The following is a 12,824-nucleotide window of genomic DNA, read 5'->3' as shown; positions in this document are numbered from 1 at the left end:
CAAGTCTTGCAAATGAGTATGATGAACAGAGAATTACTTGACTTACTGAAAGAATTCAGAAGACGCCGGTCTCATAAAATGGCTCCTTCCCAGGGCTGATGGACACAAAATTGGATTTTGGATGGAATGACCTATTTGTCACTTACTGATTTGCAGACCCTTTGTCCAGCACAGCTTCTGAATGAGAGAGCAACATTTCATAGATTGCTTTTTTATTCCGTGAATAAATTGCTTCTTCTCGCTACTTGACCGTGAAAGTTAAGGAAATAAAACTTTTATTCATTTTATGCCCTCCTAGAGGGACATCTTCACTATCAGCATTTTAGTAATGTTACCCCATGCAGTTTGATGAATCCTCTGATCCAGTCAGTACTGTGTAACATTTCTGAACATATTGCGGGGACATATTTATAAAAACGGTCTGGCATGGTGCTCATTGGCTGGAGTCTGGGAGCCAGCGTCTCTTTGGCTGGAGTCTGGGAGCCAGCGTCTCTTTGGCTGGAGTCTGGGAGCCAGCGTCTCTTTGGCTGGAGTCTGGGAGCCAGCGTCTCTTTGGCTGGAGTCTGGGAGCCAGCGTCTCGTTGGCTGGAGTCTGGGAGCCAGCGTCTCGTTGGCTGGAGTCTGGGAGCCAGCGTCTCGTTGGCTGGAGTCTGGGAGCCAGCGTCTCGTTGGCTTATTATATTACTTTCCATTATATTTGTTCAATTGTTTTGTCTTTTATACTCTGCTGTCTCCTCTCCCCATTATCCTTTCTGTATCCCCCTCCTCCCCACCTCATACTGCTGAGCTCTTTAAAATCTTCATGTGATGATCTTCACGTTCACAAACACCATGGGCTAAATGTAATAAACTGCGAGATGCTGGAGGTTGCTTGGCTTTGTGCGAGTCTGCCCGTATTTGTAAAGCGACAATCATGTAAAAAGCAATACAAACTTGGGTTTTGCCTTGTAAATGATTGGCGCTTTAAAAACTTCCGGCAGCTCGCAGGCTATTACATTTAGCCCCATGTCTTTTCATTTTAGTGGGTGTTGGACTTCAGGAAGGTGTCTTAGCTGTATTAAGGGGTCTATTTACTAAGCCTTGGATGGAGGTAAAGTGGACGGAGATAAAGTACTGGCCAATCAGCTCCTAACTGTCATTTTTCAAACCCAGCCTGTGCATTCTTTACTGTAGGTACTGTACGCTCTAGCATCAGACATTCTCCTGCCATTCACCAAACCCAAACACGTCCATCTGAAAAGTGTAAACCGTGATTTTTTTCACTCTGTAACACTCACCGTCATTGTTCCACTGTCCAGTTTTTTCTCTCTGTACACCATCGTAAGCACTGGGCTGGATTCTTCTTTGTGATTAGCGGTATGGGCCTCCCTATGAAGTGTTCTTGCCGAAACCGACATGAGTGGTCATTTGGAACTCTTGTGCAATGGTATGCATGGGATAACCCCTGCTCTTTCGCTGCCTCCTGGTTAGCACTCTGGTCCCTGGGTTGCAGTTTCAGGGCTCTTCCAGGGGGAGGTGCATTGCTGCAATGACCGTTCTTTTTCCACGCATTAATGACAAAAGACACACTGGATTTAGGAACCTTCCTAACATCCGCAACGCTTCTCGCACTGATACCTCCGATTGAGCAGCCTACGGTGGTCCCCTTTTGAAACTCTGTTAGCTCCTTCCGGCGAGCCATTTCATTAGCACATGATCTAATCAGTGCCCCTCTTCCCATTTTATACCTTCACACACAAGTCTGTCTCCTGCAGGAGCACACCATCTCACTTGAGCGGGCGTGTCCGATTACTCTTGTCTACATTGTGCAAAGTGCAACTAGCTTCAAAGTCACCAGAAATCACCCATAATTGATCTCAACCAGATGCAAGTCGTTGTCCTGATTTTTTTTTTTTTTATGTTAACCATATACATTGCCAGATGTTAAATAATAATACTTTAATTTCTACAATCAGATTTTTCTTATATTAATTTAGGCTGTATTAATTCACTAATTAATGATAGAAATACATGCATAATGGCACTTGTAGCACTACACATTTGTAATATAATTGGCGCCTCTATCATTAATTAATGTGAATTCAACATAAAAATGTTATTGTATGCATAAAGTTTTTTTGGTTTTTTTTATATTATTGCTTCCAATGCTAAATTATTTAAATCATTATGGCTCCTCAATGTATTAATTATTTTTGGCAGACCTAAATTCAGTATTAATTAGTGACAAAGTAGTGTGTGTGTGTGTGTGTGTGTGTGTGTGTGTGTGTGTGTGTGTGTGTGTGTATTGTTAGATCTACACTATAAAGGTCTGCAGTCAATAAGTCTACCACTAATGGTAGACATGCATTAGGTCGACGCGGTCAACAGGATAACATAGAATAGGTAGACAGTAGGAAAGGTCGACATGGAAATGATAGACACAAAAAAAGGTAGACACAATTTTATGTAATTTTTTGGGGGGGTGTTTTGTCACTTTTATGCCACAAACAAGCCCCATTAGTGTACTATGACCCCCTTGCATGGCGAGGTGCCTCGCTCCACTGCTGCTGCGCTCAGCACAGATTACTATTCCCAGTCATACTCCACCTGGATGGTAAAGTATGAAAAAGTTGGAGGAAAAAAACTTGTGTCGACCAATGTTATAAGTTTAAGTACTGTTGATAAATACTGGCGCGTTTCATTGCTCATCAACACAATTTCCTCAGGAAGGTATTATAAAGTAGGACACTTCTAGTGCTCTGTATAGCGCAATCTAACTTCCAACACCGCAAAATAAATCCTATATTAATGATAAGGTATGTCTTATGTATTTAACCTTTCTGTCCACCAGAATTGACCTGTTTGTCTCGTTTATGAGTGCTTACAATAGAAAGCTCAATAAAATAAAGCTGCAGTTACTGAGAGCTTCTTCTTCTTGTAAAGTGTTTGCATATCTGTGAGGGAGAATTTATTAGGTGCCCTTCTCACTCATTTTCTACATGTCTGATTTTCTTTTTATTTATTTTACAGAAATAACAAAAGGACCATAAAACATAATGAGATTCGAAAGAAATATGGTATGTTTATTTTCTTCTTTATTTCTTTTTTTTAAACTAAATGCACTTTGCAAAATCAAACTAACTAAACCTTTAAATGGTGAATGAAAGAATGTTAATGTGCACTAAACCGTTTAAGGCAAGTTTTGAAATTATTCTCATGACTTTATTTGGTTACAGATGCTAAAGTATAAACTTAAATCATCCAGAATTTAATCGTTTCTGCAGAATGTTATTTTTGCGTTTACAATTGCAGTTTATTTTTTCACTGGCTTCTGTATTAAATAGTAACCTGTTACAGCAGCCTGCAACAGACACACATTCCTTTTTCTTAGCATGCACTCTATTAGCCCTTACAATGGTAGTGGTGACAAGTAAAAGAAACACTCATAGGGAGAGATTCAGTTCTTTTCACCCCTTTTCACACCCATTCTGTTTCTGCCCTCAAGGGCGTGGTATCAATATTTCAGCTCGCTACCCGCGAAGTAGGGAGGCACCCAACCATTTACACAGCTAAACCTAATCACTATGGCCCTCATTCCGAGTTGTTCACTCGTTATTTTCCTTCGCATCGGTGAGATTTTCCGCTAACTGCGCATGTGCAATGTTCGAACTGCGGCTGCGCCAAGTAAATTTGCTAAGAAGTTTGGTACTTTACTCACGGCATTACGAGGTTTTTTCTTCGTTCTGCTGATCGTAGTGTGATTGACAGGAAGTGGGTGTTTCTGGGCGGAAACTGGCCGTTTTATGGGAGTGTGTGAAAAAACGCTGCCGTTTCTGGGAAAAACGTGGGAGTGGCTGGAGAAACGGGGGAGTGTCTGGGCGAACGCTGGGTGTGTTTGTGACGTCAAACCGGGAACGACAAGCACTGAACTGATCGCACTGGAAGAGTAAGTCTCGAGCTACTCAGAAACTGCAAAGAAAAATCTTTTCGCAATATTGCGAATACTTCATTCGCAATTCTGCTAAGCTAAGATTCACTCCCAGAGGGCGGCGGCTTAGCGTGTGCACTGCTGCGAAAAGCGGCTAGCGAGCGAACAACTCTGAATGAGGGCCTATGGACGCAATATGCGCAATAACGGAAATCATTTTAGAAAGGAAATTGGGCATGATATGTCATTTAAATTTCACCCATAGAGGATATAGAACGTAGACCCTCTCACCTCCTGATGTCTTTTTTTCCTGTGCTTTAGCTGAATGTGGGAGTTTTTTTTGAACAGCTAGCATATTTTATTTTATGTAGGTTTGCCTATTCTCCTGAAAAGAAATATGCCCGTGCTCAGTGTTACCCATATTGGAGGGGTGTGCTTTACTCCCACCTCAGAATTAGGCCATTAAACTTTCTGCCAGTCATAGAGGGATCCCAATCTCTGCAAGCCCCTACATTAGCATACTGTGTATGCAGGGCCGGTGCTAGGGTGTTCGGTGCCCCCCTGCAAACTATAAATTTGGTCTCACAAGGAAGGGGCGTGGCCACACAATAGTACCATTTAAAATTACGGCACACAGTAGCACAATCTTGTTCACATTACACCACACGTAGTAGTGCTGCTCATTCACATAATGCCCCCAGCAGTACTGAAGCTTATACACATAATGCCCACAGTAGTGCCACTTATACATACGGTATATTGCCCACAGTATTAGTGCCACTTATACACATAATGCCCCTAGTAGTAGGCCCCTTATACACATAAGGCCCCCAGTAGTAGTGCTGCTTATACATAATGCCCATGGTGGTAGGGCCGCTTTCACACAGAATGCCCATAGTAGTAGTGCAGCTTATACATAATGCCCACAGAAGTGCCTCTTATACATAATGCTCCCAATATGCCATTTATACACATAGTGCCTCCAGTAGTAACGTGCTTATACATAATGCCCATAGAAGTGGCGCTTATACATTATGACCCAAGTAGTAGCATCTTTATACATAATGCCCCCCAGTAGTAGCGTCCTTACATGTAATGCACAAAGAAGTGCCACAGTGCCCCTTATACACAATGCCAACATTAGTAGCATCCTTATACATAATGCCCACAGAAGTGCCCCTTATACATAATGCACCCAAAGTAGCAGCGTCCTTATACATAATGCCACAGTAGTAGCATCCTTATACATAATGCCCACAGAAGTGCCCATTTTAATGCCCCGCAGTAGTAGCGCCCTTATACATAGTGCCCACAGTGGTAGCTTCCTTATACATAATGCCCACAGACGTGCTGCTTATATATAATGCGCCCCCAGTAGTAGCGTCCTTATACATAATGCGCCCCCAGTAGTAGCGTCCTTATACATAATGTCTTCCAGTAGTAGCATCCTTATACATAATGCCCCCTAGTAGTATCGTCCTTATACGTAATGCCCCTTAGTAGTAGCGTTCTTATACGTAATGCTCCCCCCAATAGCAGCGTCCTTATACATTATGGCCCCCAGTAGTAGCGTCCATATACATAATACATAGTAACATAGTTTCTGAGGTTGAAAAAAGACAATTTGTCCATCAAGTTCAACCTATTGGTGGTCTCCTACACTGTATTATTTTATTAGCACTAATTTTATATGTTGAAATGATGAAGAAGATGGCCGTTATTTATTTATTTTAAATATAGTGCGCGATCTACACACCATAACCCTGTATATCCTTATCCATTAAGAATTTATCTAGCCCATTCTTAAAAATGTTAACGGAGTCCGCCATTACCACTCTCTCAGGCAGGGAATTCCAAACTCGTATTATCCTTACTGTCTCATTGTGCGAAATTTCCTCTCCTCTAACCTAAGCGGGTGTCCACGTGTCCTCTGTGTTGATCTTACCAAAAACAGATGCTCTGCAATTTCTGAGTATTGTCCCCTTGAATACTTGTAAATGTTGATCATGTCCCCTCTTAATCTCCTCTTTTCCAATGTGAACATGCCCAGATTAGCAAGCTTTTCCACGTATTCTAGCTTTTCCATCCCCTTAATCAGTTTGATCGCCTGCCTCTGATCCTTTTCTAGTTCCAGGATATCCTTTTTGTAGTATGGTGCCCAAAATTGTGCACAATATTCGAGATGTGGCCTCACTAGTGATTTATATAATGGGAGTATAACACTCTCATCCCTTGCATCAATTCCCCACTTTATGCATGCTAATACCCAGTTTGCCTTTTTTGTTGCAGTCATTCTTTGGGCACTACTGCTAACTTTGTTTTCTATGAGAACACCTAAGTCTTTTTCCAGTACAGAATCCCCTAGTTCTACCACATTTAGTATGTAGGTGGTGTTTTGTTCTTACTACCAAAGTGCATTACCTTTCACTTGTCTGTATTGAACCTCATTCTCCATTTTGCTGCCCATGCTTCCAGTTTAACTTAGTCTTTCTGAAGAGACTTGGCGTCCCCCTCCGAATTTATAACCTTGCACAGTTTGGTATCGTCTGCAAAAATTTACACCATGCTCTCTAGATCTACTGTTATATCGTTAATGAAAATGTTGAACAATAGTGGTCCAAGTACAGACCCTTTGGCACATCACTTAGTACTTCAGTCCAATGTGAAAAAGTTCCATTTACCACAACTCTCTGCTCTTTATTATCTAACCAATTTCTAACCCAAGTGCATATTGTGCTTCCTAGCCCCAGTTCTTGTAACTTGTAGATAAGTCTCATGTGTGGTACTGTGTCAAAGGCTTTGGCAAAGTCTAAAAAGATTACATCCACCTCCTTACCCTGATCTAGGTTCGCGCTAACCGTTTCATAGAAGCCTAATAAATTTGTTTGACATGATCTATCCTTCACAAATCCATGTTGATTCCTATTAATAACCTTGTTGGCTTTAAAGAACTTTTGTATACTATCCCTTAAAATACCTTCCATTACTTTCCCCACAATAGATGTAAGGCTTACTGGTCTTTAATTACCCTGATCAGATTTTTGAATGTTGGCACAACTACCGCTATACGCCAATCTTTGGGAACCATGTCTGATGTAAGCGAGCAATTGAAGATCAAAAATAGCGGTCTTGCTAGTTCGAAGTGTAGCTCCCTGAGAACCCTTGGGTGAATTCCATCGGGACCAGGTGACTTATTAATCATAATTTTTTTTTTAATCGATCACAGACTACTTCCTCGCTTAAATAAGCACTTAGCATTGGGACATTATCGCTGCTGAGATTAAGTGTTAATTCCCGCATCTGGTCCTCTCTTGTGAATACAGATGAGAAGAACTCATTTCATTTTTCCGCTATGTCATTATCGTTTTTGATTAAGACGCCCAGCTCGTCCTTTAAATGGCCTATACTCACCTTCTTTAATCTTTTGCTTTTGATGTATTTAAAAAAACGTTTTAGTGTTTGATTTGCTATCCCTTGCTATTTGTTTTTCCATTTCTACTTTAGCCGCTCATATTTATTTTTTGCATATTTTGTTGCACTCCTTATAATACTGGAAGGACTCCCCCTTCCCATCTGATTTGTATTTTTTTAACGCTCTCCTCTTTTTGCCCATTAGTTCCTTAATCTTTTTGTTAAACCACATTGGTTTGGAATTATTACTCCTTCGTTTGCTGCCCATGGGAATAAATTTACGAGTATAGTTATCGAGCAGCGTTTTTAATACAAACAATTTCTCCGTAGTATTTTTTCCTCAAAACAAAGTTTCCCATTCAATGTCGCTTAAAGCTTCACACATCAGGTCAAAGTTAGCTTTGCTAAAGTTTAGAGTCCTAGTTGAGCCTATACAGGGCTGCTTATGAAATCTGATATTGAATTGGACCATGTTGTGGTCGCTGTTTTCCATGGGCTCCCCTACTATAATATTTGATATCAAACACCCATTGTTTGTTAGTACTAGGTTTAAGATTGCATTGTACCTAGTTGGTTCCTCGATTAGTTGAAGTAAGTAGTGATCATTTACTCTGTTTAAAAACCTATTGCCCCTAGCAGTGTCACATAATTTTTCCAGTTAATCTCCGGATAGTTAAAATCTCCCATCACTATTACATCACCTAATCCTGCCACTTTTTCAATTTGATTCCGTAACAATTCCTCATCAGCCACAATACTACCAAGCAGCTTGTAGCATAGCCCTAATACTATCTTTTTTGTTCACTTTCCCCTGCTGGCAATTTCTACCCATTAGGTCTCAGCAGGATTTGTGGTCCCCTTGTGAATATCTTCCCTTATCTCAGGTTTTAAAAATGGATTTACGTAAAGACATACCCCCACCCCCACCCCGTTTGTTTAGTCTATCTCTCCTAAACAGCGTATATCCCTCAAGATTGACAGTCCAATCATGAGATTCGTCCCAGCAAGTTTCAGTAATGCCTATAATAGAGAAACATAGAATTTGACGGCAGATAAGAACCACTTGGCCCATCTAGTCTGCCCCTTTTTTTTATCCTTTAGGTAATCTCAACCCTTTTTGAACCTTAATTCTTTGTTAATTCTTTGTAATCATACTGTTTGTTTGCTGCAAGGACTTCCAATTCCCCCATTTTTCCTGTAAAGCTTCTAGCATTTACATACATACATTTAAGGTACGTATTCCCTCTTACGCTAGGGACAACATTTTCAATATGCAGTATTGATGATCCGTAATCGTCGTTAGTTAGGGTTTTTTGAATACACTTGCTAATAACCTCGTTAATACCCCTGCCAGCTGCTCTTACCCTCCCCCCTTCTCCACCCCCAATTAATTCACTACCTCCATCCTTTCTATTCTCACTGCTTGACCCGTAGTTTCTAGCTAAACCCTCCCCCAGGCACCTAGTTTAAAATCTCCTCCAACCCTCTAACCATCCTTTCCCACCAGCACTGCTGCCCCCTCCTCATTCAGGTGCAATCCATCGTGACAAAAAAGATGGCGCCTGACTGAGAAGTCTGCCCAGTGTTCCGGGAACACAATGCCCTCTTTCCTACACCAGTCTCTAAGCCACACACTTATTATCTCCCTCTGTCTCCCTGGGCTAGTGCGTGGCACAGGTAATATTTTGCAGAATATTACCCTAGATGTCTTTGCCTTTAATTTCTGGCCTAAGTCCCTATAATCTTTCCTTAGGACATCCCACCTTCCACTAACTTTGTAATTGGTGCCCACGTGCACTACGACCGCCTGGTCGTTCAAAGCCCCTCCCAATAATCTTTCTACCCGGTCCGCGATGTGCCGTACCCGAGCACCTGGGAGACAACAGACTGTATGGCGATCACAATAGTAGTGTCTTTATACATAATGCCCCCCAGTAGTAGCGTCCTTATACATAGTGGCCCCAAGTAGTAGCGTCCTTATACATAATGGCCCCCAGTAGTAGCGTCCTTATACATAATGCCCCTCAGTAGTAGCACCCTTATAGATAAAGCCCCCCAGTAGTAGCGTCCTTATACATAATTCCCCCCAGTAGTAGTGTCCTTATACATAATGCCCCTAAAAGGTAGCGTCCTTATACATAATGCCCCCCATAGGTGGTGTCCTTATATATAATGCCCCCCCCCCCCAATAGTAGCGTCCTTATACATAATGCCCCCCAGTAATAGCGAGTCCTTATACTTAATGGCCCCCAGTAGTAGCGTCCTTATACATAGTGGACCCCAGTAGTAGCATCCTTATATAGAGTGACCATATTTTCCCTTTTACCTGGGACAGTCATGGATTACACAGGTTCTGTGGCTGATTAAAACCAGCTGAAATGTAGGCTTGAAGTCAGCCAGCCACAGAACCTGTGTAATCCATGAGCGTCCTAAGTAAAATGCATAATATGGTCACCCTACCTTATACATAATGCCTCCCAGTAGTAGCGTCCTTATACATAATGGCCCCCAGTAGTAGCGTCCTTATACATAATGGCCCCCAGTAGTAGCGTCCTTATACATAATGGCCCCCAGTAGTAGCATCCTTATACATAATGCTCCTCCGTAGTAGCGTCCTTATACATAATGCACCCCAGTAGTAGCATCCTTATACATAATGCTCCTCCGTAGTAGCGTCCTTATACATAATGCACCCCAGTAGTAGCATCCTTATACATAATGCCCACCAGTAGTAGTGTCCTTATACATAATGCTCCTCCGTAGTAGCGTCCTTATACATAATGCACCCCAGTAGTAGCGTCCTTATACATAATGCCCCCCATAGGTGGCGTCCTTATACATAATGCCCCCCCAGTAGTAGCATCCTCATACATAATGCCCCCCAGTAGTAGCGTTCTTATACATAATGCCCCCCAGTAGTAGCATCCTTATACATAATGCCCCCCAGTAGTAGCATCCTTATACATAATGCCCCCCAGTAGTAGCGTCCTTATACATAATGCCCCCCAGTAGTAGCGCCCTTATACATAATGCCCCCCAGTAGTAGCGTCCTTATACATAATGCCCCCCAGTAGTAGCGTCCTTATACATAATGCCCCCCAGTAGTAGCGTCCTTATATATAATGCCCCCCAGTAGTAGCGTCCTTATATATAATGCCCCCCAGTAGTAGCGTCCTTATACATAATGTCCCCCAAAGGTAGCGTCCTTATACATAATGCCCCCCCATAGGTGGCGTCCTTATACATAATGCCCCCCAGTAGTAGCGTCCTTATACATAATGCCCCCCAGTAGTAGCGTCCTTATACATAATGCCCCCCAGTAGTAGCGTCCTTATACATAATGCCCCCCAGTAGTAGCGTCCTTATACATAATGCCCCCCAGTAGTAGCATCCTTATACATAATGCCCCCCAGTAGTAGCGTCTCTATACATAGACATAGTGGCCCCCCAGTAGTAGCGTCCTTATACATAATGCCCCCCAGTAGTAGCGTCCTTATACATAATGTCCCCCAAAGGTAGCGTCCTTATACATAATGCCCCCCCATAGGTGGCGTCCTTATACATAATGCCCCCCAGTAGTAGCGTACTTAAACATAATGCCCCCCAGTAGTAGCGTCTCTATACATAGACATAGTGGCCCCCAGTAGTAGCGTCCTTATATAGAGTGACCATATTTTCCCTTTTACCTGGGACAGTCATGGATTACACAGGTTCTGTGGCTGATTAAAACCAACTGAAATGTAGGCTTGAAGTCAGCCAGCCACAGAACCTGTGTAATCCATGAGCGTCCCAGGTAAAATGCATAATATGGTCACTACCTTATACATAATGCCTCCCAGTAGTAGCGTCCTTATACATAATGCCTCCCAGTAGTAGCGTCCTTATACATAATGCCTCCCAGTAGTAGCGTCCTTACACATAATGCCCCCCAGTAGTAGCGTCCTTATACATAATGCACCCCAGTAGTAGCGTCCTTATACATAATGCCCCCCAGTAGTAGCGTCCTTATACATAATGCACCCCAGTAGTAGCGTCCTTACACATAATGCTCCCCATAGGTGTCGTCCTTATACATAATGCCCCCCCCCCAGTAGTAGCGTCCTTACACATAATGGCCCCCAGTAGTAGCATCCTTATACATAATGCACCCCAGTAGTAGCATCCTTTATACATAATGCCCCCCAAAGGTAGCGTCCTTACACATAATGCTCCCCATAGGTGTCGTCCTTATACATAATGCCCCCCCCCAGTAGTAGCGTCCTTATACATAATGCCCCCCAGTAGTAGCGCCCTTATACATAATGCCCCCCAGTAGTAGCGTCCCTATACATAATGCCCCCCAGTAGTAGCGTCCTTATACATAATGCCCCCCAGTAGTAGCGTCCTTATACATAATGCCCCCCAGTAGTAGCGTCCTTATACATAATGCCCCCCAGTAGTAGCATCCTTATACATAATGCCCCCCAGTAGTAGCGTCCTTATACATAATGCCCCCCAGTAGTAGCGTCCTTATACATAATGCCCCCCAGTAGTAGCATCCTTATACATAATGCCCCCCAGTAGTAGCGTCCTTATACATAATGTCCCCCAAAGGTAGCGTCCTTATACATAATTCCCCCCCATAGGTGGCGTCCTTATACATAATGCCCCCCCCAGTAGTAGCGTCCTTATACATAATGCCCCCCAGTAGTAGCATCCTTATACATAATGCCCCCCAGTAGTAGCGTCTCTATACATAGACATAGTGGCCCCCAGTAGTAGCGTCCTTATATAGAGTGACCATATTATTAGAGATGAGCGGGTTCGGTTTCTCTGAATCCGAACCCGCACGAACTTCATGTTTTTTTTCACGGGTCCGAGCGACTCGGATCTTCCCGCCTTGCTCGGTTAACCCGAGCGCGCCCGAACGTCATCATGACGCTGTCGGATTCTCGCGAGGCTCGGATTCTATCGCGAGACTCGGATTCTATATAAGGAGCCGCGCGTCGCCGCCATTTTCACACGTGCATTGAGATTGATAGGGAGAGGACGTGGCTGGCGTCCTCTCCATTTAGATTATAAGAGAGAGAGATTTACTGGAGCTTAGGACTAGGAGGAGTACTGTAGAAGTGTAGAGAGTGCAGAGAGTTTACTAGTGAGTGACCACCAGACAGTGCAGTTTATTTAATATATCCGTTCTCTGCCTGAAAAAAGCGATACACACAGTGACTCAGTCACATACCATATCTGTGTGCACTGCTCAGGCTCAGCCCAGTGTGCTGCATCATCTATATATATTATATATCTGTCTGACTGCTCAGCTCACACAGCTTATAATTGTGGGGGAGACTGGGGAGCACTGCAGTGCCAGTTATAGGTTATAGCAGGAGCCATGAGTACATAATATTATATAGTGAGTGACCACCAGACAGTGCAGTTTATTTAATATATCCGTTCTCTGCCTGAAAAAAGCGATACACACAGTGACTCAGTCACATACCATATCTGTGTGCACTGCTCAGGCTCA

General features: G+C 43.0%; 1 protein-coding gene across 1 annotated transcript in view; it reads left to right on the top strand.

Moving 5' to 3' along the window:
- Window positions 1-12,824, top strand: part of LOC134927249 (pituitary tumor-transforming gene 1 protein-interacting protein-like) — a 195,623-nt gene that overhangs the window by 98,280 nt on the left and 84,519 nt on the right. Inside the window, exon 6 of the mRNA XM_063921446.1 lies at window positions 3,010-3,056. Within this exon, the coding sequence (XP_063777516.1) occupies window positions 3,010-3,056 (47 nt within the window). The remainder of the gene's footprint in view (window positions 1-3,009; window positions 3,057-12,824) is intronic.

Source organism: Pseudophryne corroboree, chromosome 5, assembly GCF_028390025.1.
Source record: "Pseudophryne corroboree isolate aPseCor3 chromosome 5, aPseCor3.hap2, whole genome shotgun sequence".
In the NCBI taxonomy this organism is placed as follows: domain Eukaryota; kingdom Metazoa; phylum Chordata; class Amphibia; order Anura; family Myobatrachidae; genus Pseudophryne; species Pseudophryne corroboree.
The sequence above is the reverse complement of the archived record's forward strand: the minus strand, read 5'-3'. Positions and strand labels throughout refer to the sequence as shown.